We start from the raw sequence: 16932 nt of genomic DNA, 5'->3' as shown, positions 1-16932 counted from the left end.
AGAGAAAACAATTCGGAAATATATTATGCCTGTGTAAATTCATATTCATTTCGATACATTAGTTTTTCTTGCTATATGAAGGAGAAAATGAAATTATATGATCTTAGAAATCGAATGATCCGTCCAAAATAACGAAGAAAAAATTATGTACTTACATTGAATCTGAAACAAATAAAAATATTCTTGGTCGAGATAAATTAAATCATTTTTAGAAAGATATTTCTGTTTCAAGAATTTTACCCTTTCCTCTTTTTACGTCTCTGATAGTTCATCAATAGAAAATATACAATCCAATATGTTTTTCTTAATTTAGAATACTTCTTCCACTTATGAAGGAATTTTTTCAATATACATCGTATAATATTTTTTAAATCATCAATTAAATTAAAACAGATAAATTCGAAACACATTAAATGAAATCAGAAAAATTTGGATGGAATTTTTCAGGTTCTATTGCTTGAAACGTATTGGAAGAATAAGTAGACTGTTTATCCATTCAGCACAATTTCCCATGTGTGTTCTCTGGAATTGTTTAATCAATATAATTTTCAAAATTATGACATGAAAAATAATTAAAATTATGTTTTGGTTTGTAATGCTTGTATCGTATTCTCCCATACATTTCAAACAATTTATCTAGTAGAGTACTAAAAAGAAAAATAAAGTTCAACAAATAATTAAGAGGTCAATTCATTCATACTATAAATTTCTTTTTTGTTTTTTAAGTACGTATCAGACGTTTTTACGTACTGAATACACACTTATCATTTTATTTTGAATTATATATGCGTATCATTAATTTCAAAACTGCAAAAATATTCCGCATGGAATCCATTTAATGGAATTTGTGTGAAGACAGAAATATATATACCGTGGGTCAATTTGAAAAGGTATCATATCCTTAATATCTCGAGCCCCATGAAAAATATGAAAGAATGCAAAAAGAGGTAAACTTTGGTTCATAGGGGGACTTTTATACGGTTGGTTGCAATCAATTTGTATCAACCCTGTGAGCGTGATGACAGCAACACCCCTAAAATGGGAGGGGGCCAATTGAATGGCCAACACGCTATCCAGACTAGACACCGTTAGGTTTTTTTCCTCTGGGGACATTCTAAGTGTCAAAATGTGGAAGAATTGCTTCAAAAGGGTAATTAATTACCATCAAAACAAGGTATCACTCAACCCCCCTTTCCATTTAAGATTTTGGGGGATTGCTACTGTCATCACTTTCACAGGCTTGATTTTGCATAGGAGCCGAGATATTGAAGGTGGTACCTTTTCAAATTGATACACTGTATAAAAAACAGTTTTTTAACTGGATGTACTATTATTACTTCTATAAGTCCACGCTCATAAGTGAACATCTATAAAGCGTTCAATAGAACCTTGTAATTCCTAAAGGTGGGTGGTACAGATAATCAATTTTACGAAATAGATAATGTAAGCTGATTATTTGAGGGACCACTTCCATATTTATTCTTTGTGTTAGACCTCTAGGATAAATGAAGGCCTAATTCTGAAAAAAGTTATCTAAGTTTGATTCGACATTATTCTCTTTGTATCCTCAAACTATCAGCAAACGTGACAACTAATTTTGAATGAAGCAAATCCCTTTTGAGTTAGGAATTCACATCATCTCAATAATTTATGAACATAAATGAATTTCGTATATATTTTCAAGATGAAATAAGAAAGGCTAATAATTAAAAAATTGCAGGCACGATATGAAGCACCACTTATGTGCAATAACAATATGCAAATGGACAGAAATCAGCATATAAAAATTTGAAATAGTACTACGCCTAAATCTTTGAGCTATGACATTTTTACTTCACCTCTTTGGTCATTCAATTTCTAAAAAGACACTGTCGAAAACAATATTCGTTGACTTTCATATTGTTTAAGTTATAAAAGGGATCTCATGATAACCTCATGGCAGTAGTCAAAGAAGTGCTTAATGTTTGAAATTGTACATAAAACCTCATTAAAGCGGACGATTGAGCAAAAAGTTACACTTAGAAAGTTTCAAAAATTTAATTTCAATAACTTTGGAAAACAAATTATATCAAATATCAAGCTCAAAGTTGAATATTATTAAATTTTATTGCTATAATTGGTGATAATCGACCAATTTCAGAACTTGGTATTTCGTCCTCCTCATGGTTAAAGCAATATGGAATGACTTAAATGGAGTGACCTAAATTTGTCAAATTCAATTGAAACACTTCAGTTAACTTACGCTAGACTGTAAGGTGTAATATATTGAAAACTGGGTTAAGCTTTGAACACACATCATCAAAAGTGTGTACAATTCATAAGGGATATTGTGTAACAAAGAACCTAGGTATATATGAAATACTACGAATAAAACATTAATAAGCGCATCTAGAAAAATAGTGCTGTGCAATTATCTTCGTGGTTTAGAGTCTGGATGTTCACAACCCATATATACATATTATATATTCTCGTCAGTGTTGTGAAATTACTTATTCAATTTCAGTTCCATATTTTCAACAGTTTCGATCTTTCAAAAACACATCCGAGAATTTCTCTCCCCCATTCAGTTCTGGATCTTCCATGTCTGGAATTCTTGTCGTGCATTTTCAACTGGAGACTCTTCATTCGAAGTTTTACCTGAAACGAGTTTACCAATATCCGAACACTTTTGATGTGCGTGTGAATTTTATACTGAAGCCTGATTAGATATCGTCTATAGGTCCTCCTGTTGACGAGATGCTGGTGGTCATTGGTTTCCCCAAATTTCTGAAAATGAATTAGCGATTCATCAAGAGATTTCACAGGAAGATACGAAAGAAAATACAATCATGTATCTGGAAACTGTAGTGGATTCAAGACTATACACTGCTGCAAAAGAAGGTCTCAGTATATTTCAAGATTTTAAGACGTATTTTCACTAATTCTAATACTATGCAACTTTTGCTGAATTTTGAATTGATACAATCGTGTTTTATCCATATTCGAGATGTCTTAGGTAATTTCATAATGCTTTTATGTAAAGCATTATTTGAAAATCTAAAGGTCGATCTTCATCGTCAAAAATGCCCCTAATTGGAAATACAATAATTGCTCCATCCAAGAATGAGTTCATATCTCGAAAAATGGGAAAATTTTTTGAATTCATACCTTAATAAATACGTGTTTCTGTTGAATTAGCTGAAAATTTGGTTCTCGAATAATTCAAATATCAATTCAGTCAACATCTTCCGAAATATTATTCTGAAATTTTCCGGTGAGATGGATAATAATTTGAGCGCATTCGCCATTTGGCAACCACATGTCTGATATGCAGCGATATAACCACTCTTTATTTTTAATTCGTAAGGATCAAACTGCAAGAAAAAACGTTGAATACTCTTTCAGGATACTTGATCTCAATTAATTTCAACCAATATTTTCGTATGGAATAGGCACTACTTCATAAATTTATTTTTCTCTATACAATTCGTATTTTTTGCTCTTGCTTTCATACCTAGAATTTTTTATATTTTCAATGAACATTTGTTTTCTATAGAACTCTTCATTCAAGAATATCAACCAAACATACTGTGATATCTGATCAAAATAAACATCTTGAATAAACTGAAATAAATTTATGAAAGGAATCCTCATCAATTGTTGAGCTCTCTGTATATTACAGCATATCCTCAGGATGGATATAAACTTTCCCTGCAAAATGTTGAGAGTTGTGTTCAAGTTTTCCTGAATGAAAATTTCTGATAAAACACTTTATAGCATACTATATACTTGCTTTTTTCATATAAAATTTTTCATTACATATTAGATGTAATACAGGAATCGATTAGTATATTTATGTTTCAAAATTTTTGCTTATTTAAGGGATGCTCAATATTTGAATACATTATTCTAGCTCACACGTTGAAGTTTCACAATATGGTTCCGTTCTTTAAGTATCTTTCAATATTTATATAGTATTTTCTGGAAGTAGGAGTTTAATGTTCGTGTAAAAGTTGATCTGATCAATTTATTCAGATTGAATTCCATGACTACAATTCAATATTTTTCGTGAAGTTTACCCTAAAAATTTCAAGATCCTAGCACATTTTTACATACATATGTATGCACTTCTTTGCAGAGAGATTGCCAAAATGGTGAATGCGCTGGTTTCATGCTCTACTCCAATGGTTTATTATCATGAAAAAGAAAACCTCGCTTATGTTCCTTAGACAATTTTTATGAGAAATATTAAACTTTTAGAAAAAATACTGAAAAGTTATGAGTTTCCTCATACATATAGATTTATTCTCTCCAGTGAGCTTTAGGACATGGAACGAAAGAAAATGGAATCCTTCCTCGAAATTTCAGCAACCAATTTGAGACCTGTACCTATATTTCTGAAAAACTAACAAAAAAAGGCTGAAATTTAAGCACCAAGGTTCGTTATCCCAAGAATCTTCACATTATTAAGGGGTGTTAGGAAAATGTTTATTATTTATTACATTAATCGACGTATCAACACTCAACATCTTCCTACGTCCCTTAAAACCCTTTACTCAACTTTATATATGTCATAAATACTTGGAATTTCAAGACTGTTTCAAGTATGTTTCCAAATACATAACTTACCCGCTAATAGAAATTGAGTTAACAATTCCATCAGCAAAGCTATCTCGACTCATTTCGTCGACCATAGCGACTTTGAAATGATGGCCAAAACTGGCCAAATCTTCCCTGAAGGCTTCACTGGCTGGAGTGATACCGTCACTGGCTGATTGTAGGACAGGAGTGATAGACCCATTATCCCCCTGAACATCCATATCTTCGGCGTTCTTCTCTAAGGGCGCCTTTTCTTCGTCGTCATTGTATATCTTAAAGTAAGCGAAGGCCAAGTATATAACAGAAATGATAAAAGAGGGTATTGGAATCGCCATAGCGTACACTAAATTCATATAAACTTGCCACATGTCCAAATCGGTGATGACTATGCTTGGATCTACACGGCTGTAGTAGCAAGTAAAATTTGTACCTATGTTCTTGTGTTTTTTCAGAAATATAGTACAATTGAGCATTGGTGGATAGCCGCAACCTTTTACGTTCGGTAGTAATCTAGCTTCTTTGTAAAACCACAGGGATGAATAATTAGTTTTGTCATCGAAATCATCGAATAAGGCTATGTCAACGAGATCTTTGGATGGGGCCTCGCTGATAACGGTGGTGTTATCAATTTCAGTAGCATTCTTTTTATAATTCACCAATATCTGCGTGCAGTCGTACATATCCCTGGTGCAGCCTTCCCGGCATGAAGTCCAACTACAATTTGATACACCTAGACGTCTCTCACTTTTCACTGTCACACACAAAACTGGTGTCTCATCAAATTCCATAAATATTGTTGTGAAAGCTGGGTCGATGACAAAAGGCACAAGGAATAGAAACGAAAACAAGCTGAATATACCGAGCAGTACAAAGAAAGCGGTAGTATAAAATAGTAACTTCTGTTTACAAGTTTGCTCTTCTTGTTTCTCCTCCATGTTCGAAGGTTAGAAGGGGCCCTAGATCCCAACATCTGCATGAAACCAGGGCGAGCTCCGTTGGCCAGCCCACAGCAGAAAGCGTGCAAGTCGTCACATCAGAACTTATTATCGACAGCTGGATACTATTTTCCGGATTCGTGTTTCATTTTGGTCTGGACGATGGGCTAACTACATTACGGTTCCCTCTTCTTGTCACTCATGCCCCGAAAAACGGCTCTATTGGCTCGTTGCTGCCAGTTATCTAGAGCACATGATGTCGAGTAAAGTAGAACTCTGAACACTGCAGTCTCCCTGTGTACTATTGATCTTGGGGAGGCTTACCCATAAACACCGCTCATTCACCACAATCGCGTCCATTGAAGCTCCAACCAGTCACATCGCGTAAGTATTACCTTATACCATACCATCAATTTTCCTCACAAATACTTCAGGACCAATTGATAAGCACTCGTAGATTAAGATCCGATTATTTCCCAAAAGTTTCCTTTCGAAACGATCGTGTTAAGTTTGTGCGGAAAATTCGCGTCATATTGATCGCAGAGACGCCGCAGTAAGCCCTGTATTGATCCCTGAACCTGCGCTGACGCGACGCCAGGCCGCAGAGATGAATGCAGTTTCAAATATGCACAGATAAAGAGAGGATCTCGAAATCTAGAAGATGCCTAAGAAAAAGCCAACCCCAGTCGAGGACTTGATTATTCCTCCCCAAGATACGAAAATATGCGGTACGATATGTTTGTGTCAAATGACTCTGGTATTGAGCACGGTGGCGATAGTTTATTTAACAGTTGCGATATACGTACCTTCGACTCGTGCCATGAAGTCCGGGATATTGGAGGATCCAGTTATGTGTACGACAACACGTGCTGTTCAGGTTGAAAATTGTGACTGGGGCTCCTGTGGCGAGTGGTGCCTGAGCAAGACGTCAGGGTCCTGCCTTCAGATTTACGTGAACCTTCGGCATAATGGTTCGAATCTGTTCTGGGCGAATTGCACGAACGCTGCCAATAAAACGTGCTACGGAATCGACCAAGAGAACGCGAAGAAGAGTAGATGTATCTCGGATGAATGTAAAAATTTAACAGGTACCTTCAACTGTTCCTCAGGGACCTGCATAAATATCACAGATGCCTTCGAGTGTATATTCAAGGAGACCGACCCTCCTCTCAAGTGCTCCGGAAGAAGAGGTAAGATTACCTGCATAGACCTGGATGGATTGTACAGCTGTAACAGAGGGATATGCGAAAGAATCCGTACACCATACAACTGCGATCGTCGTTGTGTGGACATACCGACGAGAAACAAAAATGTGATCATACTCAGCGGAGACAAAGTGTTCTTATCAGAGTGTCAAAGGGCCCTCGATTTAGACAGAAACGAGGAGATTTGGAACGAATCACAAGACAATATTATGATGGCGTCCTGCTACAACATACAAAACACAACCTCAGGTATTTACGCAGTCGATTGTGTGAACGGTTCCATCTTACCCAACAACATCCTGAGCGATCTGACCAATTTCACTCATCTCAGTTATCTGAGTATCTTCAACACGAAGATTCTGGACGAGAGACGACTGGTCGCTCCACCGGAACCAGATCTGCTCATCGCAAACGAGAGCAAGCTGCTCATCAATTTAGAGGGCTGTGTTAACACGTTAAGGGATGAATGTAAGGAATTTCTACGTGTGTATGGTAAGGATGGAACTGACCACAATGCTCGTGCAAGATTCCCTTGTTATTATTCCGCAGACAATACCGACATTGTTGTCGCTAGGTTCAATTTAGAAACGACTACCAAACAATTTTTGATCGCCTCTTTGCTGCCATCCGTGCTTTTTGTTGTTTCGTGTCTTACGTTGATATTGTGCCATAAGGCGGTTGTTGTGGGCGATGATGCCAAAATGCGTTTTAAAGGCTGTGTTCAGACAGACGAGAACAATAGCAATAAAGACGGTAAAATTATGACTGACACTGGGGGAGGAAATTCTATAATGGCACTTTGAGATCAATCACGTGAGTAGTGTTAGAACCATGGTTAATACACTGAAAAGCTGTAGCCATTCACAAATCACACACTCACATAATCACTACATCACATTTCACCCCATATCGATTTATAATTATGCTCTGCGGGAGCAGAAAGAAAATATTTTGAGCCGAATATTGGACGTTTGTATATCCTTTTGTATTAGCAGTTCCGATAACTCTATAAATTTTATAGGTTTTATCTCCGGACAATCTATATGTCCCATTGACATATAGGATGTCCCGACTCTTTCTCAGGTGTAAATGAAGTATATGAATATGAGTCAGGAATTCTCTTCAGGAACTCTTCTTCATATACTTTATTCTTACCTGAGAAGGAGTAACGTAGTGCCGTAACACCCTGTATATCTACAAAAAATTTACCAAATAAGGTCTCAGTATATTTCAAGATTTTAATACGTATTTTTGTAATACAAACGATTTATAATAAATATGCAACTTTTTCTGAATTTTGAATTGATACAAACCTGTTCATATCCATATTTCAGATGTCTTAGGTAAATTTCAGCTTCTATGTTAACTATTACTTGAAAATCTAAAGGTCGATCTTCATCGTTAAAAATGCTACTAATTGGAAATTCAAAATTGCTCCATCCAAGAATGAAATCATATCCCGAAAGATGGGAAAATTTTTGGAATTCATACCTTAATAAATACACATTTCTATTGGATTTAGCTGAAAATTTAGTTCCCGAATAATTCAGATATCAATTCAGTCATCATTTTCCAAAATATTCTTCTGAAATGGTCCGGTGTAGCGGACAATATTTTGAGCGCATTCGCCATTTAGCAACCACATGTCATATGCAGCGATATAACCACTCTTTATTTTTATTTTGTAAGAATCAAACTGCAGAAAAACATTAAATACTATTTCAAGATTCGTGATCTCAGTATGTCTCAACTCATATTCTCGTATGGAATAGGTACTACTTCATTTTATTTTTTTTACAATTCGTAGTTAACTTCTTTCCCTAGTTCGGTTGAAATTTACGAGATATTTCTTCAGTTGAAATTGCAGTTCACATTCTCTATTTTCCCTGGAAATGATGATAAATGATATGCAAATAGGACAATTTTTTCAATGGAAAAACATGAAATTGCCATTTCTTTGTCGTAGTTGAACCCTATTTGAACCTGATTCATTCGGTATCAGCTCTTTACAATCAGAATAGGTAAAGTAGGTCAGCCAGTAAAACGGCATGCAATGTAACGATAAGTACAATCGTCAATCAATGTTTTATTTATGTATTGAAGTCATTTTCAACTGTATGGAGGGAAACATATCGAAATTTTCGATCTTTTCGGAAAATATCAACGATTAGCTCTATCAAACTTTAGGTATTTAGAACCCTTTTAACTGTCAACAACTACTTAGATTATGCTCTTGTCCAAACATCCTTAAGGATATTCGATTAAATAATTGTTCAAGTTGAAATATCAAGTTAGCTCGAATTTTGTTCATTATTGGAATCGTTCCTGTGAAGATTCATGGCCTTACTTGAACAATGCATAATTGGAATAAGAAATTGGGTGGAAAGCATAATGCCAGTTAATTGAATGATAGCATCTGCAGGCATTATAAATTTGTTATTTCATGGCGAGTGATTGAATTGGATCCTGATTACACCTTTGTAACAGTCGGCAAGGACGAAATGCAAAAATTAACTATTGATTTATTCATAACTTCACTATTCAAACGACAACCTTCATTACTTCGCATTGTCGAAGCTGTTCCGTGATCTTAGTGACTTGATTGCAATACAGATTCAGTTCATCCACTATATTTCGTCAGTTGTGTGTGGTGATACACATTTTCCATTAATCTACGTCTTAAAAAATGAGTAGCCTTCGCCACTTTTTCAAATTCATAACCAGGGAAACTACCCATCACATATCTCCAAAATGCAGATATGATCAAGTTTAAAACCACCACTTGGCCATAAAATAACTCTCTGAAGGTTCTGAAAAATATAAGGGTCATTTGGTTAATACTTTCTGAGAATTTTGAATTTTCTAGTGATGCGATCTTCACAAAATTACTCACAGGGCTTCAAATCGGTAGGTACTTTACATTTAGTTCATTTTTGGCTCCAAATTCGAAAGTAACAGACGTTCAAAAAATATCATCAGGCTCCGAGGTTCAAGCCTTTCGTCATATTTGGTTGCAAATTGGCGAATGCTCTTTGAGTCAATATATCGGATAAATCTCAATAACTTCCGCTGGCATTTTCCTGAAGTTAGTTGTTGTGCACTATTATTTCAATGATGAAATTTAGTACAGGAAGGAAATATTCGCAATTGGAATGAAACATACTTTTAAAGTACATAATGACAAAAGTCGAAATGTTGCAAATTGGTGAATGCACCGAGTAGAGTTAATTTACAGAGTGACCCAGGGGTGAGTACATGGTCCATAACTTTGTTTCTATCCCAGCTATCGACGTAATTTTTTATTTTTTTCGAACAATAGGCCCGACAATAAGCATATCCTAATAATATTTTCATATGTATAGAGAATTAACGATGCTTATGATAAAATTGGGTAAAATCAAGAAAGAAGAAAGCAAACTCCGGTTCACCTTGACCCAACTGAAGCTGATTGTTATAGTGGAATACTTCTAGTAAAAATTAGGTTATTTAAGCTTCGAGTTCAATAATGGATTTTCATCAAACACATCAATTGAATATTTTGTACCTATTTGCTGAATTTGTTCCTCGAATGCGGAAAGGTGTATGAATCTAAAAATAAATTCAATTCAACTGGGACAAAGGGAAAATTACGCACCAAATTCTTTGATGTTTTTGGCAAAATGACTGAACAATAAAATCGATCAGTCTGGTGAATAGAACTTTTCATCCAATCGATCGAAAATTCACCTTCAAGAATGGAAACCCGAAGTTCCCCAATCTTTTTTCGTTGAATTAATTACAGCATATATCCAATGGATCCTCGCACTTTGCTTCCCACGCATGCAATCATTCTTTTTAAATAAATTTTTCAGCTTTTTCAAGGAAACGAAAGTTGATTGTTAATTTTTTTTAATCAATATCGAATTATTTCGAAATATTGAAGAATTTCAATTGACTCAAAGTCGACTCCTCATTCAAAAACTAAATTCTTTTCAGTAAATCTCCGGTTACAAAATGGCGAATGCGCTCAAAATAAAAATTTCTGCTTTCACAACGAAACCGTACAGAAGTTGAGTGTGAAATTTTTCTAATCAGTATCGGGTTATTTCAAAAATATTAGAGAAATTCAAATGACTCAAAGTCAACTCCTCATTCGAACAAAAAATTCTTTTCAGTGCATCTTTGGTTGCAAAATGGCGAAAGTACTGAAAAATAAATTTTGACGGATGAATATACTTGCTGATTCTCAAAGTTTCTGGTGAATATTGACATCAAAAAATTGTTATGAAGGTTCTATTTTATACTTTTATTACGACCTATTCCCGAAATTTATGAGATATTCTAATTTGACACATTAAAAACTCTCACTACAACACTATCTACTTTTTATGTCATTCCATCCTACCATAAACATCATAAATCTCTCTACGCCTAAAAAAACACCTGCTGCACACTTTTACTGTATAGTGTGTCACATTAAAAAGGGAACAGATGAGTCTTTTCAATCAAAGGAAATATTGTGAAACATTTCAGTTGTTCTGAACGGTTCATTATTTCAGTATTAGAAACAATCTTAGTGTAATCCTCGAGCTTGAATGGAAAACTACAATATTTTTAGTTTCATCGAGTCTTGCATCAAAAACTACAAAATATGTTTCAACCTGAAAAGTCTTCTGAATTCTTAAATGTGACATACTCCATCAGTTGGTCTCCAAACATTGAAAACTTGAAAAATTACATATCTAGAGCTCAGAAACCTCAACGTTTGCATTGACCAAAAAGGGTGTTGCATTTCTTTTTTGGCATCACCTGTTTTCAATCTTGATATAATTTAATCGCTAACATTTTTTGAGATTTCTCATTTTTCAGCAAACACAATGAAAAACATTTTTTACGCTGGTCATCACATACTGCATGAACTTAAGAGTACTTGCCTGTAGAAAACTGAACCATATTCCAAAAATGCAGACAGCAACACAGAAATACACGTAAGACGTGTGTTTTTTTTGGGATATGAAAGTTGATTCTAGTGACAAATGGGCATTCGATAGATTCATTTCAATTAAACAAAATTTTATCCCTCAGTTTTGCCTAAAAAAAGAAGCTGTTGACTATTGCAGAAAGTTTTGTTGACGTAGCTTGGTAAAATGCCGAGAATTCGAAGAATTCGTCAATCATCAATTCTTCAATTTCAAACATTCATCAAGTTGAAGAGATTGTTTCTTCAGGATATAACACTCCTAATGTCAGTCCTAACATAACATTCACAAGAATCTCTTACAATATATACTTGTAGAAGTACATAATATTACCCAGACAGAATGAAAACCCATCTGTCACTAATGAAGAAGCAGAAACTTTCTTATTCAACAATTTTTCATCTCTTTCAGGCATTCCCCTATTGCTGGATCGTGATTAAGTTCGTCCATCAAGAGGGGGAGAGCAGAAAAACTCAAAAAGTACAGAAACTATGGCAGACACCTCGAAAAAGAAAGAATTATCACTTATTTCCGTCGCAGAATCTGCAAAATTCTACACATCTTTGTGTCTTGGGACGACCGCTATATTGTCTGTATTCGCTTTTCTTTTCCTAATACCATTCGTAGTGGACCCGTCGATTTCAAGTTTAATGGCTGACTATGACCCGCAGCCAGTGACTTGTGTGGTCACTCAGCACGTCTACGCTGAAGGACTGAGGAACTGTTCCTGGTCATCCTGTAGGGAAGGATGTACGAAGGAGGCAACTCGCTGCCATCAGATCCACGTGAATTATTCGAAAATACCGTTTAGGGATTGGAACTATTCCAATCATAGTGTCGAATGGGACATTGTTAACACGAAAATGTTCATCAACGCAGAAGGATGCGGGTATCCCCCTTCTGTGAACTGCACAGAATTCGCAAAGCAATATGGACACCACACTAGAGGGATACCTTTTCCTTGTTATTATAGTAAGGTCTACCCAGAAATGGTTGTTGTAAGATATTCCTGGGATGATACTCTGAGACAACTAATTTTGTCATTGGCTATACCCAATTTACTTTTTGCTGCTTCCATTGGGGTACTGAGCTATTGGTATTGCCCTGGCTGTGGCAGATCCTGTCACAAATACATGCATCGTTTTCCTGCAGAGTAAGTATACTTCAAAATTCGAACATCACACAATGAAAGGTCTACGATAAAGATTTAAATTCGATTCTACTCATGTTTTTCTACACCAGATAATTAGTAATGTTATGAACTTCTTTATATGACAAGACATGTCCTAGAGATGTCTTGAGTTTAGAGTTAATATTGTCCCATCTCAGAAATACCACCAGGTTCTCTTATACCTTTAGTCCCATTTTTTAGGCCTTCAAAACGAGGTGTCACTCCACCCCTCTTCCTATTTTTAAGATTTTAAGGGCTGCTGTCTGCCGTCAACACGCTCACGGGGTTGATACAAATTGATTGGAATCAACCTCATAATGTCCCCCTACGAGCTTAAAGGCGGAATCTTTCCAAATTATTAATTATTAACTATTTTGGCTGGGTTGGTAAATACAAGAGGTTTGCAGAGTTTTCTCTAGAAGATGTGTATAATGTGTGATTGAAGTTTCACTGATATGGGATGGAGATTTTTGTGTCAGATTGAGTTTGATTGAAAATCATGTAATAATAACCTTGTTTTTTTCAGGGACGAAGAACATTTCAACGACACCTACTGATTTGGAGACACGATTCACACGTTCTATCTACATTTCATCACGCTGGTCACAATTTGCAAACGTTTAAATGAATGATAATAATCGATTAATTATTATTGACTCGAATAACTGAACAATCTGTATTGTTCGTGTACGGAACAAATTGTTTAGGTAACTATTTCTACAGAACATTCTCCCGAATATCTTGTAAATAATTCTCAAATAAAATCTTAATTGATTAAGCTTTTTAATTGATGCATTTCCAAATAATATTTATTAGATTTATCGAACGTTTTCTAGCTTTTTTGGAATGCGTAATACAATTATATCGAATAGTGAGAGTCAAAGTCAAATATTTTCATTGTAATTTCATTAAGATTTGAAAATTATCAAAATTTGTTGAAAAATTCTAGTACCTAGTCATGAGAGAATGCTCTTGTACATTTATCGACAGGCAGATTTTGTAGCAATTGAAAAAAAAAACTGAAAATATTACGAAACGGTTTATCATTTCCACCCCTATATCATTTCCCACCAACAATCTGAAATCTAATGTCACTATCCAAACGTAGAGAAAATATTATGTTAATTATGAAGGGATGATATGCGATCCCTATAATGAAAATAGGATTGATAAAACTATCGATGATCATAATGACCAAATAATCCTCAGCAACAAAATAGTCTATAAGCATTTCTGACACAAAAAGTTGCTACTTAACTTTTCACCCTTCTAATGAAGAATATTGTGTTAGCAAAATTTGCTAATCATTTGTGTAAGTCCTTTCATATCATGTTCGAGTGACACAAAAAAATTGAGATAGATTTTGGGATTTTTCGTTCGTTACAAAAAACATAATCAATTTTCACGTTTTTTATCCTGAAATGAATGAAAAAACGATAGATTTCTCCATTCAAATTTGTGAATATTGAAAGATGGATTTCGGTATTTTTCGAATCATAATATATTTTCATCTTCTACTGTAAATAAATCAAACTAACAATCGTGTTCTCTTTTCAGTTAGGGTAATATTTGAATGATCAAGAATCAGGATGGAATCCAATTTTTCTCATTCATACCTATACAGAAAAACGTATATAATCAATGTATTGAGGTTCTTTAAACTTATATCGTGTTAATGAAGAATATTGGTCGTTTCCTTCTTTAAAATGACTCAGAATCGAGTTCTATCGTAAACTGAATGGAAATGTTGGTTGTTTCCTTCAAATTAAGGGATATGACCGTATCACAGATGGATTTCGAGATTTTCCATGATCAGAAATTTGGGGCAGTTGTAAGTTTTTCAACTTTAAACCGATAAAGATTTATTCATTTCAAATCTTCACTATGAGAACTCATCATTATACTCGAGAATTCACGAATTATAACCGTCATTCTTTAATGTTGTAATGTGTTTCGAAAAGGGTGGTTTTGGTTAGTTTTTCATCAGGAAATGATGCGAAATTTGAGGTGTTATCTTTAAGATAAGCTAGAAATATTCATAAAAAATTACATAATTCATTTATGCCAAAGACATTCTTTTGAATTTGAGCTTTGATTTGAGTTAAACTCAAGGACTTTGACTTGACTAAGCAGGCTGTATAAATTTCCGGCAACACAGAATACACGATCAATCCCTCTTTTATGTTTATGTCAGTTTGACAAGTCTCCTCCCTGTTTGACATCTCCAAAGATTGACATCTCTGAGTAATCAGTGGGATTGCAAAGCTGACGTATACAAACAAAATAGTTACTTGAAAATGTACAATTACAACACTTGAATCAACAGGGAAATAAAAATTAAACCACAAAAGGCCTCCAAAGAGAATTAACTTAGTGTAAAATATGTCACAAATGAGAAGCAATTCGGTAACTGCCGAAAAAACAAGCATACATGATATGTTGAAGGAGACACCACCAAATGAAAACCACAATAATGTAGTGCCTGGTATACAGACCAATCCTATTTGTCCATATTCTCGATCTGTACCTACAGGACTCTCGTCTTGCACCAGTTCCCCAGCTATTTTAACCCCAACATCACCTATTTCCAATGATGATTCCACAATCCTCAGAACATCTTCTAGAATTGAAAATATTAAAAATTGGTCAATATCCACGTATAAATGTACCAAGCAATTGATGTTTGAGAAATTGGGAAAGTCTTCTAGAACGGTTGATGCTGGTATGTTCAAATGATTTCTGTCAGAATATCTTTATGTCTACATTTTTTCAGAGCTTGAAATGCAAATTAATCTTCTTCGGGAAACCCAGAAGAAGTATAGTCAAATTTTACGATTAGCCCGTGTATTAGCTAATCATTTCTACCATGTTGTTCAAACTCAGGTATGTATTAGCTGTGAAAAGCTTGAATCCAATTAGATCTCAACCATTGCTGTTTTCCATTCAATTCTGGATCGTCCTCTTGAAGTCTTGAAATACTTTTGATTATGAAGGATTGGAAAGTTTTATAGATGCAAATTTATTTTTTCAGCATGCATTAGGCGAAGCTTTTTCTGAGTTAGCTCAAAAATCACCAGAACTTCAAGAAGAATTTCTATATAATGCAGAAACCCAAAGAAATTTGACGAAAAACGGCGAAACTTTGTTGGGAGCTTTGAATTTTTTCATTTCATCTGTAAATACCCTTTGCAATAAAACAATTGAAGATACATTACAATCCATTAGACATTATGAAAATGCCCGAATTGAGTATGATGCTTACCGTACTGATTTAGAATCCATGTCCACTAAACCAGATGGTACTGCTGGTTTAGAAGAGGCCCAACAAGGTTTTGAAGCTCATAGAGAACAGTTCATGAAGCTCCGCTCTGAAGTCACCATTAAAATGAAATTTTTAGATGAGAATAGGGTGAGTTTCAACCTTCTCAATTGGGATATATTTGATTGATAACGTGGAGTTCATGCCTAGTAACAAGGTGTTCAATGTGTTCATTTTCAGATTAAGGTGATGCATAAACAGCTACTCTTATTCCATAATGCCATATCTGCTTATTTCTCTGGTAACCAGACGGCCTTGGAAGCAACCCTCAAACAGTTCAATATTAAAGTCAAAACACCAAATTCAACTTTTCCCTCATGGTTAGAGCAGTGAATCCAAATTAGATATTGAACTTTCAAAGAATGCCACTAGCTTGTACTTATTTCATAAAAGTTATTCGATTGGAGATTCAATTATTTGCCAGTATTGTTGTAAATAACATGACACTAAAGTAGGATGAAAGTGATACTGTTTTCATCGAATCCTATCCGAGTTTTTAATTCAGATGAGAGATGAAAAAGCCATTTTATTTAGTCAACTACTCTTTGTATTTAATAACCAAATATACTTAATAGCTTCGTTTATGAACTAAATTATAAATTTCAATAAAAGATATGTGTGTCTTGTTAACACTAAATCTCATGGTTTTACATGAACTGTAGTGTTGCTAAGAAGTGTGTTAGTGTTTTTAATTTATTGTAACCTGCATAGCCACGTTTTGAAAATATCGAATTTTGATTAATAAAATTCAAGTAACAAGAGATTT

The 16932-nt window shown here is 34.7% G+C and overlaps 4 protein-coding genes across 4 annotated transcripts; 3 read left to right on the top strand and 1 right to left on the bottom strand.

Moving 5' to 3' along the window:
* Positions 1-536: 536 nt before the first annotated feature.
* LOC123321895 (protein tipE) lies at positions 537-5513 on the bottom strand. The gene is made up of 2 exons (XM_044909681.1): positions 4609-5513; positions 537-2766 (listed from the first exon to the last, which is right to left on the bottom strand). The coding sequence occupies exons 1-2, from the start codon at positions 5511-5513 to the stop codon at positions 2703-2705; spliced, it is 969 nt and encodes a 322-aa protein (XP_044765616.1). The 3' UTR covers positions 537-2702.
* A 574-nt stretch (positions 5514-6087) lies between these two features.
* LOC123321894 lies at positions 6088-7521 on the top strand. Its single transcript, XM_044909680.1, has one exon. It carries the CDS (start codon positions 6175-6177, stop codon positions 7519-7521), a length of 1347 nt encoding a protein of 448 aa, XP_044765615.1. The 5' UTR covers positions 6088-6174.
* A 4646-nt stretch (positions 7522-12167) lies between these two features.
* LOC123321896 (protein tipE) lies at positions 12168-13622 on the top strand. Its single transcript, XM_044909682.1, has 2 exons — positions 12168-12829; positions 13374-13622. The coding sequence occupies exons 1-2, from the start codon at positions 12168-12170 to the stop codon at positions 13402-13404; spliced, it is 693 nt and encodes a 230-aa protein (XP_044765617.1). The 3' UTR covers positions 13405-13622.
* A 1447-nt stretch (positions 13623-15069) lies between these two features.
* On the top strand, positions 15070-16927 carry LOC123321426 (arfaptin-2). The gene is made up of 4 exons (XM_044909014.1): positions 15070-15569; positions 15621-15730; positions 15879-16256; positions 16347-16927. Exons 1-4 carry the CDS (start codon positions 15230-15232, stop codon positions 16497-16499), a joined length of 981 nt encoding a protein of 326 aa, XP_044764949.1. The 5' UTR covers positions 15070-15229; the 3' UTR covers positions 16500-16927.
* Positions 16928-16932: the final 5 nt, after the last annotated feature.

Source organism: Coccinella septempunctata, chromosome X (assembly GCF_907165205.1).
Source record: "Coccinella septempunctata chromosome X, icCocSept1.1, whole genome shotgun sequence".
Classification (NCBI taxonomy): Eukaryota; Metazoa; Arthropoda; class Insecta; order Coleoptera; family Coccinellidae; genus Coccinella; species Coccinella septempunctata.
The sequence above is the reverse complement of the archived record's forward strand: the minus strand, read 5'-3'. Positions and strand labels throughout refer to the sequence as shown.

Excerpts from the sequence above, each read along its gene's own strand:
- LOC123321895 (XM_044909681.1), bottom strand. The coding sequence starts at position 5,513 with ATGGAGGAGAAACAAGAAGAGCAAACTTGTAAACAGAAGTTACTATTT. Across the intron at positions 2,767-4,608 it reads AACTCAATTTCTATTAGCGG|AAATTTGGGGAAACCAATGA; the intron begins GTAAGTTATGTA and ends ATTCATTTTCAG.
- LOC123321894 (XM_044909680.1), top strand. The coding sequence starts at position 6,175 with ATGCCTAAGAAAAAGCCAACCCCAGTCGAGGACTTGATTATTCCTCCC.
- LOC123321896 (XM_044909682.1), top strand. The coding sequence starts at position 12,168 with ATGGCAGACACCTCGAAAAAGAAAGAATTATCACTTATTTCCGTCGCA. Across the intron at positions 12,830-13,373 it reads ATGCATCGTTTTCCTGCAGA|GGACGAAGAACATTTCAACG; the intron begins GTAAGTATACTT and ends TGTTTTTTTCAG.
- LOC123321426 (XM_044909014.1), top strand. The coding sequence starts at position 15,230 with ATGTCACAAATGAGAAGCAATTCGGTAACTGCCGAAAAAACAAGCATA. Across the intron at positions 15,570-15,620 it reads TTCTAGAACGGTTGATGCTG|AGCTTGAAATGCAAATTAAT; the intron begins GTATGTTCAAAT and ends ACATTTTTTCAG. Across the intron at positions 16,257-16,346 it reads AATTTTTAGATGAGAATAGG|ATTAAGGTGATGCATAAACA; the intron begins GTGAGTTTCAAC and ends GTTCATTTTCAG.